Raw genomic sequence first — 22,026 nt, 5'->3', positions numbered from 1 at the left:
ACAATGACAGAATCACAGACTAAACAGAACCTCTATTCTTTTCCTGGCCATCCAGAAAGATTTGGAATAAAAGGGATTAAAAATGACCTCTCTGTCTCCTTTCCAAAGCACACTTTCTTGCAATACAGGCATCGACTTCTTTCTGCATCCAAAGAATTCTCTGAGTGCTGCCAGAATCTGTTACTTACCCAGTACAACATCACTTCACACACTGTTTTATAAACTCTCTGTATATAAGCCTTTCAGGTTAGAATCGCACACCTAGCTCCACCAACCTTCTAAACTAATTTTCTCATATGATTTCAGTATAGAGGATAATGCTAGGAAATCTGCTGGGTTCTGAACATTTACAGGCAGACTACAAAGAGCCAACTTTCAAACATTCTGTCACTTATCTCAGGGAAAGCACAACTCTCAGCTGACCGTCTGCTTGCATCTAGCTTTGTTCAAACTACTTCTTAAAGCACCTGAAGCAACTTCTCCTTTTGCCAAGATATGGATTATGAGCAAATCCCCAGGTCTTCAGTCACATTACTCCAAGATTTACATGATATATAGGTATTTTCAAATATATTACAGCATCAACACAGTTCATGCCATGAACTCCAGTGGACTCTGGGAGGGGAGGGAGATCATGCCTCAAAATATGTTATATACAATTCTAACATTTTCAATAAAAAATAAGGCATATTACTCATCAATTATTGCTAGTTTTTCCTTCTAATAAATAATCTCAAATGTACTTCTCACCTAAAAAGTAGCATAACATTGCAGGCTTTTTCTCCCCATTTCAAAATATTACTGCAATTAATTTCATGATTTAGAATTCTTTGAGAAGAGTGCCCCTTCAGAATGCCACTTAAAGGAGGACTATTACACAATTTCACTTTTCAATTCTCTACCACTAAATTGCATTTGTAAGAGTTAACACAAAAGCATTCCATATGTAAGAGTTCTGAAGAAAAACATACTGCACAACTACTGTACAATAACTTTACTGAATACATTCCATATAATTTTGTCAAATATTTGAATCTATAAAAACAACATATGACGAATAAATGATGTGACATTTGGAATTCCTTTAAGAAATAAAGGTCCAACTTTTTACCCCAAACAAAACCAATCTCATCACATATAAGTGCCAAATCCATCCCTAAAATAATTTTTATACAGCTATATACAAAATATATACAATCTTACCTAAAGATATAACATTGATATAATGGTACAGAAAGCATATACAAAATATATTGCACATAATGAAATAATAGGCACACATTATAAACATACTGGGTTTTTAGCTTTATACATATTGGGCATAGTTCCTAAATACATATCAAAATCTCAGTGTTAGTATCAGAATATTACTTTTCTCTGAGAATAAAACCCAATGTTTGCATTTACAAAGGAATTTTAACTCAAATACTGTTAAGTAAAAAAGCTTAAAGGCTAAGCAAAAAGCATTCTGAAGCTGATCCCATTCTTCTCTAATTTCTTGCCAATAACAATAGCCTATTCTAATTTCTCACTACAATAATGCCTTGCTTTAGCTAAATATAATTCATATCACTTACCCGCTCCTCGTAAGAAACAGCAGTTATTTTTCCTAGCAGCACTCTTCCTAAATTCATCTTCACTTAATATGGAAAAAGCATTTCCTTAACACGTCGGCTTCTCAAAGATTAAACTAAAAAATTCAACGCTGTTCCATGCCTGTACATGCCAGTAAAGTTTAAAGGCATTTCGTATGAAGTTCTATTTTACTCCCTTTATGTTACCAATAGCAACAGGCCAATGCAGGAAGCTGTGGTTCGTCAGGGATTCAGATTAGATCTCAATTATCTCTCACCAGAAAAGCTCGATCATTTTATATAAATCATGCTGATTGTATTTGAGAACGTTTCCTATAACAAATCAGGAAAATAAAATGATGCTGAACCCTATGGTAGTCCTGTATTCAATAAAACAGATTTCCAAGACAGTTTCCAAAAAAACACTAGTTAATCACCCTAACATTAGTTACAGAAACATTTACATAGTAAATCACTATTTTCAGAGGTTTACATAATGCAAGCCAGAACAAAATAGGACCTCAAATAGTCCATTCTGCCTAACTTTTCAGCAGTTATCACTGTAAACTGCACATAAAAATCTGCAATACAAGGAGACTTGGCGCATTTCATTAAACCTAGGAGTAGCCTCTTGTCACTAAAGACAAAATTCTTCTTGCAGAAACCAACTTCTATTCTGTCCTTCCTCTCTCACGACCTGAACCTGTGCTCAGCTGGTGTCAAGAGAGTTCTGTGCACAGAGCCTCAGGAACCGAGAGCAAAATAGGCTCCTTGTAATGAAAGAGGGAAGTGCAATTCACTTGCCTGTGACAGCGGTGTCTTCAAGAGACTCTATATGGAAAGTACAGCATTTCAGGAAGTTTGCTGCTGTCCACAACAGTGACAGTACCTAAATCATTCACTGCTGTTATTTTTAAAGCAATCAGAACATAATTTTCTGCTAAAAATAAACACCAGAATTGCAATCCGGGAGTGATTATTGGGCATTTTTATGCTAGTGGGATGTCCTTAAGCCCTAGGTGGACGTGCTAGTAGTCATTTAGGAAAGAGGAACTTTCTCCCTTGTTCAGTACAGCATGTGGAACCCCTCACAGCCATGCAGTTCCTAGGCTGAGCCCCTAATACAGAAACAATCCTGTGAAAAAGACAAATGTTACTTGGAACTTATAAAGAGAGAAAATGAGGAAAGAGAAGAGACTTTACCCAATATTTCATGGTGACACTGACTTGCTACATCCAATATGTAAAAGCCTGCACATCTTCCCATTTTGCACTTAGGATGAAGAGACTTGGTTAACAGAAAAACTTAATCTTCTCAATTTAATTTACAGTGATCAGGGAAGAAATTTAATTCCCTTGCAGATAAAGCCTATTCTAACTAGAATATTAGAGGCATAAGCCAATTGCTGTGATGGAAAGTTAATTTTTTGATTGATTACTTGTTTGAATAGGCACACTACTGCAGTTTGGAATGTTCCTATAAGTGTTTAATACCATGACAAATGCAATGGAAAAAAATGGGTGGGTAGACAAGAAGAAATGTGTTTTTAAAACTACAAATTACAGCCTCCATTATTCCAGGATTTCAGAAGGAAGTGCCCTATGGTACTTGCATAGAAGAACAGTTTTACTGTGTGTGGATAAGTATTCAAAAATGTGCAACTTCATAAAGAAAAAAATTCCAGAGCTGATTCAACACTGCATTTTGTTTGACACTAAACCAAGTGGGATGCAGAATGTATTTTCACTGTCAATACTTTAATAAAATAGCAACAATATTACAAATAATCAGGTGCATAATAATCACAAATGGATCAGAAATGCTTGAAGAACTTTCCTATGAACACCCCTTTGGGGTAACACAAACAGGACTTTTATCAACAGCACTTACACTTAACACCCAACCTAAATCCTCTAGGAATCACCTAGAAGGACCAAAAGTACTTGTACAATTTTAACAGGTGAGAATCTTACCCATAAGAAGGAATAAAAGAAAACTGACCCCAGATGCAACAGTGGGATGTAGCTGCAAGACCAGCAGCTCCCTGGAGCAACTGCAGTGAACATTGTTGGGAACACTGTGGGTGGGCAATGCTTTACACATTCTAGGCAATGTAAACCTAATAATCCCTTATTTTAAACAGACATGAAGAATTGTTGACTTTGTTTCACTGAACTAAGCATTACACGTCCATGTTTTTTTCATACAGCAACTCAACTAACACTGAAAAATAAGCTCTTGCAATTAGGCAGCAGCAGTTAATGATCATGGCTATGAAGTGTCGTGTGGCACTGAAAACCCTTTAAAAAATTCAAATCCCTCTACATTTTCGCAGCTTATTTCAGCAGCTACAGATATAAAATCTTGTGATTTTGCATAGCATATTGGTAAATTGGGCAGGCAACTCAGAGGTCAAAGGTCAAAAGCAGAAGGAGTGCTAATTTGCAAAGCTATTAATGGAAAGTGTTAAAATATGGTACAACAGCTTTAAAAGCCTTATTCAGCTACAGCAAAGACGACATTTGTAAACCCACATCCATCTGCTTAGGAGCTAAACTGTGGGAAGGGGGAGCGACCCCAGATAAGGCTGATCTGTTTTTTTCTCCTACCCTCCCTTCACTTCCTGCTCATATTTGCTTTTGTACATTTGTTTTCAGAGCAGAAAATGCTGAAGAGAAAGAGCGAATGACACGGAGCCTGGATAAGTTTTAACTTGTCAGAAGATTAATGGGATTTATTATATCCCTGACTCCTAAAAGAAGAAAACACACACAAAAACCACCAGGCAACCAGAAAGAGGCAATCCCCTGGACCAGCTCCTCGTCACACAGAGTCCTAAACTAAATGAGACATTGGCAGAATGCACCACCAAAAATCTTAAACCTCATCAAGTATTGATTTTTTTAATGTCATATTAAAGTAACAACTACTTGCATGACAGCCACATTTTAAGAATATGCTTTAGCTCACTGATCCCAGTTACTGAAATAAAAAGCAGGAGCATCAAAAAGCCTACACAAAAATTAAAAAAACTCTGCCACAAAATAAAATGTTTTTTCCCCCTAATTCTCCACATTTTCTGTAATCTGTCTAAATATATTTTTGTCAATGATTTTTCAGCTACTCAACAATAAACAGCCCCCATATGTGCTACTGAGGAGAAGAGGAAAGATTCTCTCATTTACAACATTGTGGATTCCCTCTGTGAATTTTGAAATAAGAGTCCTTCCTGTTCCAATGCAATATTAACAAAAATATTTTGAAGCTAAACTAGCTGGAACTTGCTGGTGTATAAATAAGTGAAGTACAAGCTGCCTTGTCGGACACTGAGACTTCCCCTACAGTAAATCCCGCGAAGCAGAGGGAATGATGCAAAGCACTGCTCCGAGTGCCCTCTGCTGTCTGCCACGCTGCTCAGACTCCTGTGCACTTTTCAAGTACTAAGTTCAAGGTTTGCCATCCAGAAATCCACTCTAAAAAAAAAAATCTAGTTCTATAAGCCATATTTTAAAGTTTGAAAAATAATTTTCCAGGACTGCAAAATAAAAATTGAAAAAATATACTTCTGCAAAAAATGTTGGTGAACAATTCCTGGTTTTATTTTCCCCTGCTGTTGATCAACATTTTAAGACAACTGAATTCTCTCCAATAATAAAAACATGCAGAAACAGCGTAATTTGCACATCCAGATGGAAGGTAACTTGCAGTCCAAGAGTAAACTAAATTTAAACTGCATATTAAAGAGGATATGATTAAGTGACAGATCACTGAAACACATTTAGTCACTTCTGAATTTCCTGCTATTGATGTAGCCCCTAAAAATTAACAGATTTTGAGGAAATCAATGTAAAAGTGAGAACAAAAACTACTATATTTTAAGTAAATAATGCATATAATATCTTAACCATGCTTTGCGATTATTTATTTCCCTCCTGATTTTAAAATATGAAAATTTTGCTGCCATACTTTTAGCATTTCAGACAATTTTATACTGAGATATATAGACAGAATAAGACTATAATGTAAAAATTTGATAACACAGCTAGTATACTTACTTGCAAAATAAGTGTTTTCTGAGCAACAACATGCTAAAATTGATCTAAGTCTCTACACCTCAGAAATTTTGTATTCTATAAATACCTTTCATTTATTTTCAGTTATTCTAATAACTCACACCATCTGGATTCTGTTTTATTGGATAAAATTCCAGATGTGAGAAGAAAAATCTCTTTAGCTATACAACTTTTAAAAAAAACACTGTAACAATTACAAGGCAACATATCTGTAAAGACATTTTTGCTTTACGGAAACACATGCAAATATAATAAAAATTAAGTGAAATGTTTATTAAAAAAACTTATAGAAGTATCAGTTTATCTACTACACTTACTTTAAAAACAATACAATGCTGCAAAAGAATTTTAAACATGGCTACAAAAATTGTGTACTCTTAATTTTATAACAGCTTATATAGAAAGTCAACTTAAAATACTTATACTTACGAACTTTGTCTCTTTAAAACCTCATTGAATCCTGAGAAGCATAATTTATCATATTTCACTGCAAGATTTCTTAGCTCGGAAGACTACTCATTAAACCATATTCCTGTTTTCTGCTCACTTTAGACAAACAAAACTTTATACTTACAGACACTTGACTATCAGTAAAAGTTTTCTCCATGTATAAATGGTTTAATATCTCATTGTTAAGAAACAGTCCCTTCAACTTTATTATTACGCTCTTTCTGAACACATATTTACTTCTTCCAGAGTCCAGTAAAAAAATGAGGCTTCTCTGTCTGTTGCCCTATCAACACCTCTCCCATTCTCCTCCCTCCCCAGCACATTCCCCGCCCTCAGTACTGGTTCTGTATCTTCTCATCAAAAGGAACAGGCAGCTTTCAAAATGGTGTTGAGGCAGGTCCTGCGTAACAATAAAGCTTCTGTAAAGACAACAGCCCTGCTGAGGAATCTGCTAATGTAAAATACATTCACTGAGGGCCTACAGGACTCTGTTGTGTAGGTTTGTCCAAACTTGTTGAAGAATTGAGTCAACATCGCTTTCTCATCCAAAGCATTCTCTTTTTAATACATTCCCCTTTGATGAGCATATTACCTGAATGAACCGAGTCACCAATCTCTACTAAAAATAATTAAAATATAATCTAAAAATACTTTTAAAAAAATATTGTTAAAACACGTAAGACTCACAGCAAACTCCTTGCAGTTCCTGGCATGTAGGTACGTGTCTCGGTGTGATTACAATCACATGTATGCAGATTGTGCAACCTATCTCATCCTACCACAACTCTCCGTGTTCTTGTGAGTAAGCAGAGCATTGGCATTTATGAGGATCATGTTCCAAGTGAAACATTACTCTCATAATTTTCAATACCACACCTACTCTTCAGACAGACCCGCAATATCTGTGCATTTTCAGAAAAAAATGTATGCACTTTCTGCCCTAAAATAATCCTTAAACATCATCCTTCAGCAGTTTCTTTGTCCAGAGGGAAATTGTGGATGGGCTTTTTACTGTATATTTTAAGTCCTAGAAGTACTAGTGAAATGTTTTAATCATTTAATAATGAATAAGAAATGCTAGTAAGTAAATAAAACTTCTAGCAAAAGTTCTAGCTGACTCCGTTTTCTTTCTTAAGCTTCACTGGACAGATAAATACATGAGAACAGTGAAAATTAGATGGTACAAACTCCTAGCCAAAATGCCAGGAGTTTAAGCATGACAGAGAAACAGAAGCAATTTGCAGATGCTATCAATATGTGCTGTAGGTATTCTGTGATTATGCTCTAGCAATACCAATCCAGTCCACTCAATAAAGCCTCTAACATCAACCAGGTCTCATCATAGAGCAAAAATCCCTCCTTAGTTATTATTTTGTCATGTCAAAAGACACACCAGGTAACAGGAAGAGCAGCAAGGGAGGGCAGGGATGGAGAGACACCAAACCAGTCGGGCAGTTCCTCATTCCTACTCATTCCAGGAGCTGCCTGGGCAATCTCAGCAGCAGCAGCAGCAGTTTTGGGCAGGGCAGTGGCCAGAGCCATCCCCCCCAGCACTGCAGCACACACAGGGAATGCTCCCAGTGCCCAGGGCAGGCACCCAGCACCAGCAGGTACTGCAGCCCTTCACAACAACCTCACAGCAAGGGAAAGGTAGCACAGCTTCCTGTGCCAAAAGGACACCACAGTCCTACAGCCAGGGAAAGGCACTGTCCACCCTCACGTCTCTGCACACAATCAGAACATGGGTTTATCAAACCCAGGATTATGTTTCCAGTAGTGGCCACACAGGGAAGCCTACCAACAAGCAGCACAGGGCAATGTATCAGACATTTCCCTGATGACATTCTCCCAGACTCCAGGTATTTATAGTTCAAGAGATTTCCTGAACCTGGTGTGGCTTGTCTCCTTAATAATCCCCAGTGGCTCTCTTTTCCAAATACTTGTCCACTTTCCCTCCAGGACATGCAAATTTCTTGCATCCACAGCACTCAGTGGTGAGGCATCCCACAGACCAACTCGCCTCCCACACGAACAATCATGTTCTCCTGTTTGTTTTGCTCCTGGCTCCAGCTATCTTTAATTAATGGTGTCGACTTCTTGTCCCGAAGGAGAGAGTGAGCAATCAATCCCAACTACTTTTCCTATGCCACCCATGATTTTCCACTCTTTCTTACACTTTTCTAAATCTTTTCTTCTTCTAATATATCAGAACATTTTACAATAAAGAGACCAGCTATGGAAAACCAAACCATATTGTATGCAATGAAATCAACTATTCCTTCTGTAATAATCTGTAATACAGGACTTTGATTCATTGCTACTGTACTGAGCTGTAAACAACATGCAACTTTCCCCTATAATTCAAAGACCTCACTTCTGAGAAGAAACAGTCTTCTGAGAAACATATATATCATTTGTTGTATGAAGCTAGAGCTATTTTGCCTCATTTGTATTACTTTACATTTATCTGCATACATTTCCATCTGCCATTTTGTTGCCCAGTCATTCAGACTTATAAAAGCAGCCTGGTCTCATCTTCAGAGACTGCTCTCATCCTTATTACCTGGAGTAACTTCACCTCACTTGGGAGGAGCCTTAAAAGATGTCCTTGAATCAACAAATGTAATGTAAGAAACTGTAGCAAGGATCAGCCTTAAGCAGCAAATAGTTCTGCATTTCAGAATCAGTGCAGTAAATAGTAGCATTATTCTGCCTTAATGTCACATGCCTCAGGCCCAGAAGAGGGAACAGTTTCAATCCAAAGAGTGTAAGCCACATTTTTGAAGAATGCTCAGTTATGGAGAAAGACACCTCTGAGAGGCTGCCAACCTAACAAGAGCTCCATTTGTGTGAGCATTGACAGTTCTGTCACTACTCAAGGGAACCAGAACCAAAATAACAGAGCCAAAGCCAAATCCCAGTATCTCACATTGCTGAACTAAGGAATGCAACCCCTCTGTAACTTCAGGTGGTTACTTGAACTTGCTCATCCTGTCTGATCCTTGTAGTTCCACAAACTGCAGAGGTATTTACAGCCTGTGAATTCACCTGTGTCCCTTTCATCACACATCTTAAAAATGGCAGTACTGGCTACTAAAAGAAAATTAATTTATACAGAATACAAGTCTATCTCTAGTACCTGAAAGCATATATTGTGTCTCTGGTTCTGTGGCAGAAATGGACTTGTGTTGGGAGGCAAGCCTGGAGGCAGTAAGGCTGGGACAGCACTTGAGTGGCAGGGTCAGACAATCTACTGATTGCCTCCTCAAGTAGAAATTTCTCTATACTGTGCCAACTGCCTTTGCACATATGGGGACCTAATTCCTGAAGGAATCCATCCCAGGCAACACTGTTGGTTTCTTCTCAAAAATCACAGCATGGGGTGAGCACTGCCCTTATGCACCTCATAAAAAACACAGAGATGAGATCCAGCTCTCAGCACCTTCTCTCACTACTCTGCTTTTTACATGCAAATTTACACGGCAAATTTCTCCAGAATCTGATGTAAAGAAAATAACCCAAAAGCAGGAGAAAACAGTAAACAGTAACATTGCTGAAGGATGATAATTTCACCAATTGAAGTAACAGAAAATTAATCCCATTATTCTCAGTGTCTGGGGGAAAAAAGCTCAGTTTAACATTCTGGATTGTATGTAGAAATAAGTACCTCAAAATCACAATAAAGAGGTTGCACACAACCCTGTTGATCTGTTGACCAACCCACCTTTGTTAGATACTTTACAAAACAGTTTCAGGAGCACAAGAACTTTTCATGAAAACATTTATAAATGTAAACTTAAGAGTAGATAGTGAAAATCTTTGTAAAAATAGGTATAGTATAAAATACCAGCAAAAACCTAACAGTAATGCTAAAGCACAATCTGTGAAGAAAAATAAAATGTATACTACTGACATGATGTTTCCTTCTTCAAAGATATATAAACTAATTGGTGAAGTCTGAGACAAAACTATACATTCTTTTCAAATTTTGAATTCATTGTTAAAAGCTGAGAATGAAGAGGCCTCTTGATTTAAAACATGTACTTATACTTGCCATGGTGGTGGCATTGTGGCCATGGTGATGACCTAAGAACATCAATAAAGAAACCTCTGCAGGGAGAGTTAATGCTTTTTATTAGATCATATGAGAGGGTGGGAAAAGTTTGGGGCATGTTTAGATCTTCTTGTCTGATTTTCCTAGTATACTAGTTGGTCTAATATAAGCTATTATCTCCCTGTGTAAGCTTTGTCTGATTATTTAAATCAGTCAAACAAAAACAGGTACCCACTTAAAAACTCCTTATTAAGTCAAATGAGCATTTAGGGGGAGTTTTGCCACCCACAGATGCCAAAGCTAATATCCAGCAGAGACATGTCATCCATTAGTATAAAAACCTCATACCAAAGAGATGTGCTGTATGCTTTCAAATAGCAGATGAAATGCAAAAAGAAATTGATTCAGTAGAAAACAGAAAAAAAATCAAGCATTATTATCTATAATAACACCTAATAATACTACATTATTAATGGTTATAATTAAGATGGAACATTCTAACAAAAGCCCTCATACTGATTTTTGAAAAGAATACATGATACATTCCAACTTTGAAAACATTACTAAACTCTAGAAATTTGATACAACAAATGCTGTTTATAATATACAATATAGCTTTAAGCTTTCCAAAACAGGATGAGAACAAGAAGAAATGCTGCAACAGCCATCTTTTCTTGCCCTGATACTTAGTTCAAAGAATTAAACCATCTTTAATTTTAAAAATATCTCTGCATTAAATGATTATTTAACAATATTTACAGAATTTGACCCTTGTTTCCCTAAGAGATTATGTCTCTCATTATACTACTCTGCCCTATTTTTAACCACAGAGAAATACAAAAAGTACAAATACCAAAATTATTTTCAGGAAAAAACAGATTTGAATGTTCTTCTTGGTGAGGAGGAACCTAAATGTTTTGACTTCAAGAAAATACTGCAAGGTTCCCCCATTTTTACAGACTTCAAGATAAATTAAAAGATGAGTGGAATGGGCTACAGTTGAAAGTGTTACCAAAACTGGTGATGAATAGAAGAATTACAATTACTGTGGTTAAGGTAAATTTTTACATAGGTAGTGTTCTACTGTCTGCAGTCTCACAGAGACACCTTTAACTTGTTTATAAATTTACAAATATTTTTTCCAGAAAAGAATTGTGCAAGAGGATATGAGTAGTGGCATTTACCTACAGGAAAGAAAAGTGGGAAGAAAGACAGGATCATGCCCTCTCATTAAGCCAAATATTGAATAATCATAAGGTCCTTTTAGCTTAAGTTACACCTTGAAAAGATGAATCAGCAAATATGCTAAAAAGTAAAATTGGTGCAAATCACAGAATGTTAACATGGCTTTTAATGGACATTACTTCAAAACAACAAATTTTTCACATAGAAAAAGTTATTGCTAGATAAAAGATAAGTCTGTTCTTAACAAAACCAGGTTTCTAGTAATTTAATAAAGAACATTTTCTAAATACATTTCTTGTGAAAATAACATAACTAGGGCACATCCTAGACATGCTTATTTTCTGAATTCAGTTCCAATTTAAAGACTAATTAATCATAATCAGACCTGCTGTGAACAAGCACAGTTTCCACAGTTCATAAATTAAATTGTGCATTTTCTGTTTTGTGAGACATTCTCCCTCCCACAATTATAGCACAACTGCACCATTAATTTTGCACTCTCATCCCATCTTGACCCCTGCATTTAAAAAAAAATCTTGTATGCAGTTTCTATCAGTAAAAACAGCACCAAGATGTTAATCCTACAAACTTCTCTGTTTTTTTCTATGTATAATACAGCTTCTGCAGGTAAGAGGAAAATATTTAAGGAGGGGCAACTATACTAGTAATTCTAATCTTAAACATTCTGTCTGTGCACACATAGCCAGAAGTAATCTAACAGGTTAAAAGAAAAAGTGACATTTTCTCATGAAATCATGCTTTTATTTATTAAAATATCTATGAATATGCTGTATTCTTTGACAGATACCTTTAAAAATAAATAAATAACAAATTTCAAAGAAATCACGCCACCTTATGGCAGCAGTCAGCAACACTGACAGCTGGTGTTTCACACACTGCTCATACTTCAACAAAAAAAATCCAAATACAGCCTTTTTAGACCTGTAAGCAATGAGCAGTGTTCATCAAATGCCCATAAAAGAAACTCCATGGAACCTACCTACACTGCTCAATTTAGAAGATTAATTTGGATGCCAGCAGGAATCAAACCTACAAGCTCAGAGAAGCATATTAACTTCCAAATTTCAAGTTTGGATTATTACCTTATCCAGTCTGCTAAGACAACTGAAAAGAACACAAAAGCAAGCAAGTAGCCTATACAATACACTCATTGTCATTATTCCAAAGGTGGAGTCTCTAAGAATTTCCTGCTATTGTTATTTCCTCTTCCACCAACCCTAAATAGATGGCCTGAAATAAACTAAACATGTTCTAACTACATTACGTTCTACTACACATAGTGAAAAAGGACTTGGGACAAGTGCTGAAGCAGCAGTGTTAAATTTTGAACCAAAATTAAAACACCTCAACATTATTTTATTTTGACGTACAAAGCTTTTTTAATTCTTCCCTGGATTGCTGTTTCTCCTGGTGGCTGGGATTTCTAAGATATCATTCTCTTACAGCAAGCAGAGCAAAAAAAAAGATTTCAAAGTGCAAAGAAGTAGCTGGACAGAGAACAGTCCACACCCACATAGCTACATGTAGTAAGGGCATTCATCCAAACACAGACTTGAATTCAGACCATTCCTTTGTCCAGTTCATATTGTGACCTGGAATGAAAGTTTCCCCTTCCAAAGTAAATCAGTAACAATGAGAACACTGGGACACAGATTGACTCAATCCCTCCTGTTGGTGCTACTCTGTTTACAGACACTAATGAATTCCAACTAGGACATAATGAGGGGAAAAAGGGACTTTTTCAGCCAGTAACTATCATATCTCTCTGAAATTAATGGAAAGTCCCAAGTGCCTGTTTTAATGAATATTTACGTAATGTGAAACAGCTCCAACAACAGAAATTAAATTTTATTTTTGATGTTTAAAAAACTCAAAACATGAGATGTGCAAAAAAACCTGCATGAAATTTCAATCTGTAAGACTGTGGAAAGAACCATGTTTTTCCTGTTGCATGTGAATTACTAGCACTAGATTCTTTGTTATTCTGAGACAATTCCCTCTTACTGCAATCAGAAATTCTGTCAAAACTGGATATATACAACAACAAACTTTTTGAAATTAGAAGATCCACCATTTTCTGATTAAGAAAGATGTAGTTAGATGGTTCCCAAATCCCTTTATCCAGAAGTTCTTGTTGTGTTTAAGTTATGCAGTTACTGTATTAAAGTTATGAGTGCAAAGAAATTAAGTATTTTCTATAACTAGAAAAAAAGCAAGACACTTAAAAGCTTCAAAGAACACAAACCACTATGAAAAACAGAAAAACAGAAAAACATCTGAGAAATAAGTAATTACAGTTCCTACCTGCATTCCCTAACCATGCCAGAAGCTCCTCCATATATTCTGCTCCCAGAACATCCACTGCACTGAGCTCCCTTCTCATTTAGTTCAGAGTAAAATGCTTCCTACATTTTCCCACAGCAGAAAACTCAGAGTCTTCCTCTTCCCTCCTCCCATCTCAAATGCTTTTTAAACACCTCCTTCCCATTTGGAGGGCTCAGTGTGCCACATTCCCTCTGTGCTGAAGTGGTGCAGTTTGCAATGCATGGCTCTTGTGCCAAGAGCTCTGCACAGATCCTTGTTTCTCCCCAAACACCAGCCTTCCTCCAAATGAGCATGCTAAAGGGCTAAGGGAAGAATCTGCATTCACCTTCACATCACTGTGGGTCAGGTTTTCCTGAGGAGGCACACTAGGAGTGAAGATATCATGAAGCCATATTCCTACAGTAGAACAGGAGGATGGCTTTTCATTCCTAGTTTTCTCCAAAGTCAATATGCTTTAGAGAGGCAGACATCAGCTGATGCTAAACCAGATGTAAAATAGCATAATATTACACTTAAAAGGAGCCAAAATCACCAAGTTGATTAGGAATTCCCTTTTCTCAGCTGCTATCAAAATTCATCAGCTGAACAAAAACCAGAAATTATGAACATTTGATTTTTCTATATATCATGATATATTGATTTCTGAGACATTATGAACCTTCTGATCAGCAAAAGTGTATTGTTTGGATTTACAGGACCAACTGTGATACGAAAAATAAAGTCAGAATTCCACACAGAAAGAATGGCCACAATGTAACCTATTAAAGAAATACTGAAAAAGGTTGATACCTGAAATCTGTATTCCCCTCACAAAAATGTCATATGATAGTAAGTAACTTTATTATACTAATACATTACTAATTTTCTTTCAGCAATTATCAGCATTATCTACTACAAATTTTCTGAGACTCACTTCTAAATTGTAAGTGAAAGTTAATTACCTCAAGGTCATCCAGAGAGCGAGTAATACTAAATCGCTTAGATCTTCCAAATGATCTTCGAGCAGAAGGACGTGGAGGAGCAGCCTGATTTAATCCCATTGAATGTCCAAATTTTGCACCCTAAAAAAACCAGAAAATATATATTAATTTATTTCTTAAATTTTAGTACATTGCTGATCATAGTGAGATCTGAATTTTAAGGAAATGTAACAGGAACACAGTTTCAAAACTAGTTCGTCATTTGCCATGCCCCTGTAAAATCACACACTAAAATTCATTAAAGTTGGTTTTTCCAGTCTCAAATCAAATATCTTAAACACACAGCATTAATTTACTGTATTAACATGAGTGATCAGTTAGGTTGCTAAAATACACATGATACATGTCAGGAATAAAAGCAAGATGATCCTGGCTCTTTCCTGTTTTAACTGAAAACCATTTAACTACAAAATATTTGTGTTTTCTATAGGAAATTACCATCCTAGAAATCATCTCACCCAGCTTCACTTGGAACTTTTCTCCACATTTTTAAAAATCTTACTTTCACTACTCTTTTTTTTTAAAGCCTTGCTACTGCGAAGTCCAACTTTTGAAATCACACAGTACAAAATTGCAGGAACTTTTGTTCTGAGGAAAGCAACTCCCCCACTTGGATGTTCCATTACTAGAATTGGTGCTGCAGTAATTAAATCTGTTTTCTCTTGTGCCCATAATCATACTCTTTCTCCCTAAAAAGTCACCAGATGTCTGTCAAGCTACTCAGCATATACATATCAAGTTTATTCCAAATGGCAAAGTGTAAGCTTGAACCTAAAATTAGGCACAGTCACTGGTGCTAAGCAGATGTACATAAACTCACTACATTACAAAACCTTGTGATTATGTGCCTGAAATTTTGGATTTCTTTCACTGTAACATTCAATGTGAGGAAAATTCCTCCCTGTCTACTGATGTTTTTTTGCTTTAGAAAATAAAAGACTTTAAATCAGAGCAAATTCCCCTCTGTTTCATGTCAGCATCTTTCTTCATTATAGTAAGCTTAAAAATATATTTATTCATACTTTTATAATTGCTCATTTGACAGATTTGTAATATTTATTAAATTTTCTATTTGTGTTCATTTCTTCCTTTGGGCAAATTTCTGTGCTCCGAGTTCTGAAATATTTTGGTCTCCCTTTGATCACTCATTGGAAAGTCTACAGACATCTCATTAATCAAAAGAACAACCACAAATTTCATATCCTCATAGCCTCATGCCAACAACCACTCACACAAAGCAGAGAAGAGCAGCCAGAGCATTGTACAGCCTCAGAGATGTCTGCCTGTTTGCTAATTCCCATGGAGACAACACTGATCTACAGAACTGGGCTCTGGGCATCACCAGTGCTCTCAACAGATTCTGTTTACAAGCTCAAAGAATTGTCAAGACAAAACAGGAATCTGGATCAAAGTATGCAGCAGGGTTCATCCCCTCAACAGGCTCAAGAGTTCAACTTCATTCAGTATTAAAAGTGATCCCTTTTTCTATGAAATCTCTTTCCCTCCCAATTTTCTATTTACTAAGGGTTTGTTTGTTTGTTTGTTTGTTTTTTTAATTGGCTGAGAAATAAATTGGGCAGGTTCAGCCACAGCAACCTGGAAATCTAGTCGATGGATCTTAGCTTCCAAGGTTTTAAGAGAGTATTTACAAGTGCAGTATAAACAAGCTAAGGTGGCTTTTGCTAAATGATCAAATAAATGCGAAGAGAGGAAAATTGCTCTCTGTAAATGTTGAAAGGAACACCCAGTGGAATGAGGACGGTTCCTGTCTTTTTGAGCACCTTTCTGAGCAACTTTTAAAATCATCAGCTCATCCAGGCAGGTACTGCTGAGGTGGTTCACAGCTGCCTCATCCCTTACAGCCAGGCCAGCCTTTCCTGTTGGATGGAAAGCTTACACCTAATCTGTGCCACCCAGTGAACTTCACCTCAACCCCTGCTCTATCCATTGCTGTTGCTGCACAGCTGTTCAAAACATCAACAAGGCTCCTCCTGTATGAATTTTCCTGTCAGAACATGAATATACATGCACATCTACTCGATTTCACCACTAGTCAAGTATGACCACACTAGTTCTGTGATTTTTAATTTTTTTTTCATTTTTAATCCAAGACTTAGTGATAAAATTATCAGACTACCAACTACTCAGCAAATTAATGGCATCATTAATTTGTACTTTGAAACTAATGAAACAGTTACACAGTATGGATGCTTAATGGTCTTTGATGTGTTTCTTAAAAGTAGATGGATGCCCTGAGAGAACTTCAGCTTTCATTGAAAATAAAAGGGTGAAAGGAAAAAATGAAAAAACTATCAGTAGCAGATATATCTGTTCAGAATAACAAATACATTTTCATTTTTCATTCTATTTCATCCAAAAAAAAAGAATATAAATAGTTCAGTATTTATTTAAATAGTAGAGACTGTCATATATGATGCTGGGAGATTAAGAACATGCAATCAAAAAATTTTCGAAACACTAACATTACAAATTGAAGGAAGAGGACCAACTGCCTAAAGACAAATCTAATTAGATTCCACTGAGAAGCAGACTCTAGATAAGATTAATTATCACCAGATGCCCCATTTTGAAAATAAATGCTGCTTACCTATTTGTGGTCAGAAGCATCACAAAGAGAAAGAGGGAGAGCAGACAAAAACTTGTAAATTGTGTGGTATTAGAAAAGAGAAAATAAATTAGTATCCAATCAAAGTTTATATTTGTGGGTTTTTATATTATGCAAAACTGACTACTGAGCCTTGGGTGGAACAGTAAAGATAAGAACAGGTTAAGAAAAGAGACTCTGGGAATAAAACAATGCTTAAGTAATGATTACAAACTATAAAAATGCACTGAGCTAACCATTTCCCCAATCCATCTGGATAACAATTGCAATTAAGAAAATATTTTCAACTGACAGAAATCTCTTCCTTGCTCTGAAAAATCAAATTAATCATCTAGGAATTATGGAGACCATTATTAAAAAACCCAAAAAGACTACAATTCACGAGTCTGGGAACTCTCCCTTTTCATCTTTTCTTGACTCCATTCCAGACATTCAGACTATGAGGGCAGACCTCCCTCTCCAGATCAATTAAAAAATGGCTGTGCATACACACATGCACACAAAGAAGGAAAGAATCACGTATCTAAAGCAAAAAGCATCATTTTGGCAAATGTTTTTCATGGGACTCTGAAGAGCTGGAAATAAAAGCATCCATGACTTGAACAGAAAACAGCCATTGAAACTAGAATGTACTAACCAGCATGGCTAAAGAAATGCACAGTATTTGAGCACAGAGACTGTTAGTGCAATGACTGATATTAATGTCATTTTTGCAGTCTGTTAGACGTAAAGAGATCACTGTACTTCTAAAAGCCTTTATTACACTATTAAACAAATATTAAAAACCAATAAATTGTCCACAAACATTTCAGAACAATAAATGTATTACCAAAAAAATGGCCAGCTTGGAGCAACGTGGTCCAGTGAAAGGTGTCTGCCCATGGCAGGGGGGTTTGGAACAAGACAATCTTAAGGTCCCTTCCAACCCAAACCACTCTATGAAAAATGTGTTGTTACATTCTCTGTTAGCTGCCAAGCTAAAACACTGACATTTGCTGCATGAACATTAGCCTGTAGGGTTGTTTGGGTTTTTTTTTGGTTTTGTGTTTTGGTTTTTTTTAAATACAGATTGCCTAGAAGCCCTAGAACTGTTTATTATGCTACCTTAAATATTCTCTTCCAAAAACAGTGTTGCTAAATCTATGAAACTCTAAAAATATCTAAATAGTCAAGAAAATCTAAGAAATTCTACCAGAGAACAGGATTAGAAACTGAAGTCCACCTGACATTTTATTAAGTGCTTTCACCTTAGAACTTTTAGGAATACAGAAGCCAACCAAAAAGAACAGAAATTTGTGAAAACAAATTGATCAGTGAAAAGCATGTGCTAGAGCAATACATCCTCTCCTATTTGGTATGCAGATACTTGCCACCCTGCTACTACTATCTATCATGGTGAAAGTATAAAAGAACATATCTCTAAGAGCCTTCATCCTGTTATAATTTGGCAGATGGAGAGGAAAAACAACAAAGGATTAAAGGAATTAAAGTACTGATGGCTCTAAAAAAATCTATTCCTTTTTCTACTCTATAAAAAAAGGAAAAAATTAGACTGGATTGAAATACAAGTTATATGTATAATATAAGAGGAAAAGCACAATTAATGGGGTCTGTGTCCTTTTTTTATTTTTCTAATAAATTACCCCTTTTTTTTTTTGCTAACAGGAAATGGCAAGTGCAAATATGACAAGGAGAGCACTGAAAACAGGTCACCAGGAGAGGACTGATACAGCAGCATTTTGTGAAGTGTCCAAGTGAAAATGGTTTCTGTCTGAGAACAAAAATGGTGCACAAGAGAAGTACAAATGAGAAAGCAGAAAATACTGTATTTCATGTATTAGCAAGGCAGAGGGAGTGAAGAAGGATGTGACTCGTGAGACTGCAAACAGACAGAAAGAACAAAAATGTTCCAGTGTAAGATGATTTGCACAACTCTAATTATTTAGAGATAGAACAAAAAATGATGGGCTGTTAAAAGTATTTTTAACTGCTAAACAAGTTAGGCAGCAGCTCCATATAAGATTTTTGGCAGCTGTGGCACCTTAAGGGTTTTGCATGTACCTCTGACCACTCCTGCAAGCTCACAAATTGCAGCAGGCTGTGCCCTCATCTCCACTAACAGTAAACTAGCATTTACAAAATGAAATTATGCTGTTCCTAAGGCAGATCCACAGACAGTCATGCCAGCACAACTCATGATATTCACTGCCAACTCTGGCCTGAGCACCACAGGAACTCTTTTAAGCTGGAACAACCAAAGAAATGCAACATGAAACTATGACAGCCAATATGTGACCGTAAACTGGAGCCTGAGTGCACAGAAGAAAGTGGATGAAACTTGATCAATTATTCAGAACACAAAGAAACCAAACCCCTACAGAAAACATCTTCAATTAGCTTAAAGGAATTCCCAGCTATAGCACGAGCTGTACTGTGCTCCTTTATATTCCAGCAAATGCACTTATCCAGTATTATAACCTTGTAACAAATTATCACATGTAACAACCTGAAATTGCCATTTTGTGCTAAACAGTCTTTGTGCCTCTCTGCAGTTATTGCCTGGATATTACTAATAGATTTCCTCTCCTCTGGTACCAGTTGTAAAGCTGAAAGTGCAGGAAGGGGTTAGCAAGGAAGGAGACAGGCAGCTATTGGAGCACAAGAGACTCAGGAAGGGGGGAATTTTTGTTAGGAGTTCTGGCATCCCTGACAACAAATAAATACAGTGAGCTGGCAGCAGGAATCCAGAAAGGGGAGAAAAGGAGAAAAAAAAACTGTGAGGCTTTAGGCCAGCTTCCAAGAAATTTACAACTTTTCATGGAAAACACGTTATAGTTTGTGATCTTGAGAGGAAACTAAATTTAAGTTTAGGAAACTAAAAGGGACTGAGTCTGATGAGACAGAGGTTTTGCCTGGTCTGTGGAAGAGCAGCAAGAAGGAAAGATAAAATATAATGGAAGCTATTCAAAAATGTTTAAAAAGCACTAACAAGCCTGATTTACATTTCTAGAACTATTCTTTCAAAACTGTTTTACAACAAAAGTTAATCTCACGAGATTTGAGCGAAATAGTTTTAAAAGTTTAAATGTTTGATTAAAAAAAGTATAAGAAATCAATGAAATGTGATGAACAAAATTCTGGGAGCCTTAAGACAAAAACATCATTACCAGTGTGCATTAATTTTCATAGAAAACGTTTCCCCTCCAGTTCAGGTGGAACAAGTACACTATCCTATGTCCTGGCCATTTAAGAGAATACCAAAGGAGCATGCACATGCTGGAATGGTCACACAGAACTGCTTGCCTCAATTTAAAGAGCTCAGCTACTTAAGGAGCTCAACAGAATTTGGTATGTTCTATGTGTCACTGAACTTAATCATACGAACTATAAAATCACCAAATTTTAATGTGTCCTATTTCCCCCTATTGAAGCTTTTAAAAACTCCCCGTTTTTAGGTTTGATTCTGTGATTTTGTGTGGTGAAGTGCATAACAGTTTGGAGCTCAGATACACTGACCATGTAATTTGAAACTTCTATGGATATTCAAAATTTACTGAATTTAATCCTGGCTGTTGAGCCCCTCAGCAGAAGGGTCAGTCTGGATTAGCAGTTTCTCTTTAAAAAGAATGTAGTTTTAAGACTTCAGGAAGAAAGTTCCTGATTTAGAGCTTTCTGAAAAGGAATGGGAAACAGGGATGCCACAGTAATGCCAATAAAGCACACAAAATCACAAAAAGAGTGAAAGGATCACAGAAAAAAAAATGAAAAGTAGCTAATGCAAATATTATTCTGCCATCAATATTAGTCTCAAATCCTGATCTGGCTTATGTGGCTTTGTGCTCCTCTCTTGTCCACTCCAACCCTCAGCATCCACTCCCCTGACTGAGCCCCCTCTGGAGCAGAGCAGGTCCTGACCCCCTTCGTCCCTCATGCTACCTGCCAGCACCACGTGTCCGCAGCCAAAAATGACACTGAAACTCACAGTTCCTGTAAAAGGAACGTCTGAGAACAGGAGAGACTGAAATAATAGATGTGTTGGGTAAGGTAAAGTATGTTTTCTTGTGTTCTGAAAGACATAAAGGAATCTGGAGGGAGCTGGGAACACAGCTGGCTGTCACCCCATCCCCTGGGCTGTCCCAGGAAGCAGCAAGTGCTGGATACAGGTGTCAGTGCTGACAGAGAGGGCTCCAGGTGTGTCTGAGCTGACAGAGAGGGCTCCAGGTGTGTCAGTGCTGACAGAGAGGGCTCCAGGTGTGTCTGAGCTGACAGAGAGGGCTCCAGGTGTGTCTGAGCTGACAGAGAGGGCTCCAGATGCTGTGGACAATACCAGAATGAAGGGACACCCTTCAGGCTGCCCACTTTTGTCATCATCACGGAGGGACAGCACCTCCCAAAACCCAGTTAGATGACAGAGGGTTGATTAAAAAAGGTCTATCATCATTCAGACTTTAATGTCAGCTTTTCTGCAAGCTTTATTACACTGCAATTCCCAGTTGGTTTTTTTTTGTTTTGGGGTTTTTTTAGGTTTTTTTGTTGTTGTTGTTGTTTTGCTTTGTTTTCTTTTGTTTTGGTTTTTATTTTTTTGGTTAAGATACACTAGGATGACAAAGAATCCAAATGCTACATTCACCAGTGCTGACCAACAGATTTGATGACTTTTAAGAATACTTCTTTACTGATTAGAAGATAATGACACATTTCACTCCCCTCTACCCATTACAATGGCATTTTAAATGC

The 22,026-nt window shown here is 36.8% G+C and overlaps 1 protein-coding gene across 8 annotated transcripts in view; it reads right to left on the bottom strand.

The window, feature by feature from the left end:
- The window catches only part of RGS12 (regulator of G protein signaling 12), an 84,086-nt gene that overhangs the window by 47,578 nt on the left and 14,482 nt on the right, over positions 1-22,026 (bottom strand). For 6 of the 8 annotated variants that reach the window (XM_039723880.1, XM_039723884.1, XM_039723883.1 and 3 more), the window contains exon 3: positions 14,625-14,744. In XM_039723880.1, the coding sequence (XP_039579814.1) occupies positions 14,625-14,744 (120 nt within the window). Of the gene's footprint in view, positions 1-1,577; positions 2,323-6,222; positions 6,346-14,624; positions 14,745-22,026 lie in introns of those variants that run through there. The other 2 variants (XM_039723887.1, XM_039723886.1) reach the window with 2 other exon arrangements.

This window comes from Passer montanus, unplaced genomic scaffold, assembly GCF_014805655.1.
Source record: "Passer montanus isolate IOZ18808 unplaced genomic scaffold, ASM1480565v1 scaffold51, whole genome shotgun sequence".
Lineage (NCBI taxonomy): Eukaryota > Metazoa > Chordata > Aves > Passeriformes > Passeridae > Passer > Passer montanus.
Note: the sequence above shows the minus strand (reverse complement) of the source record. Positions and strands in the feature narration are given on the sequence as shown.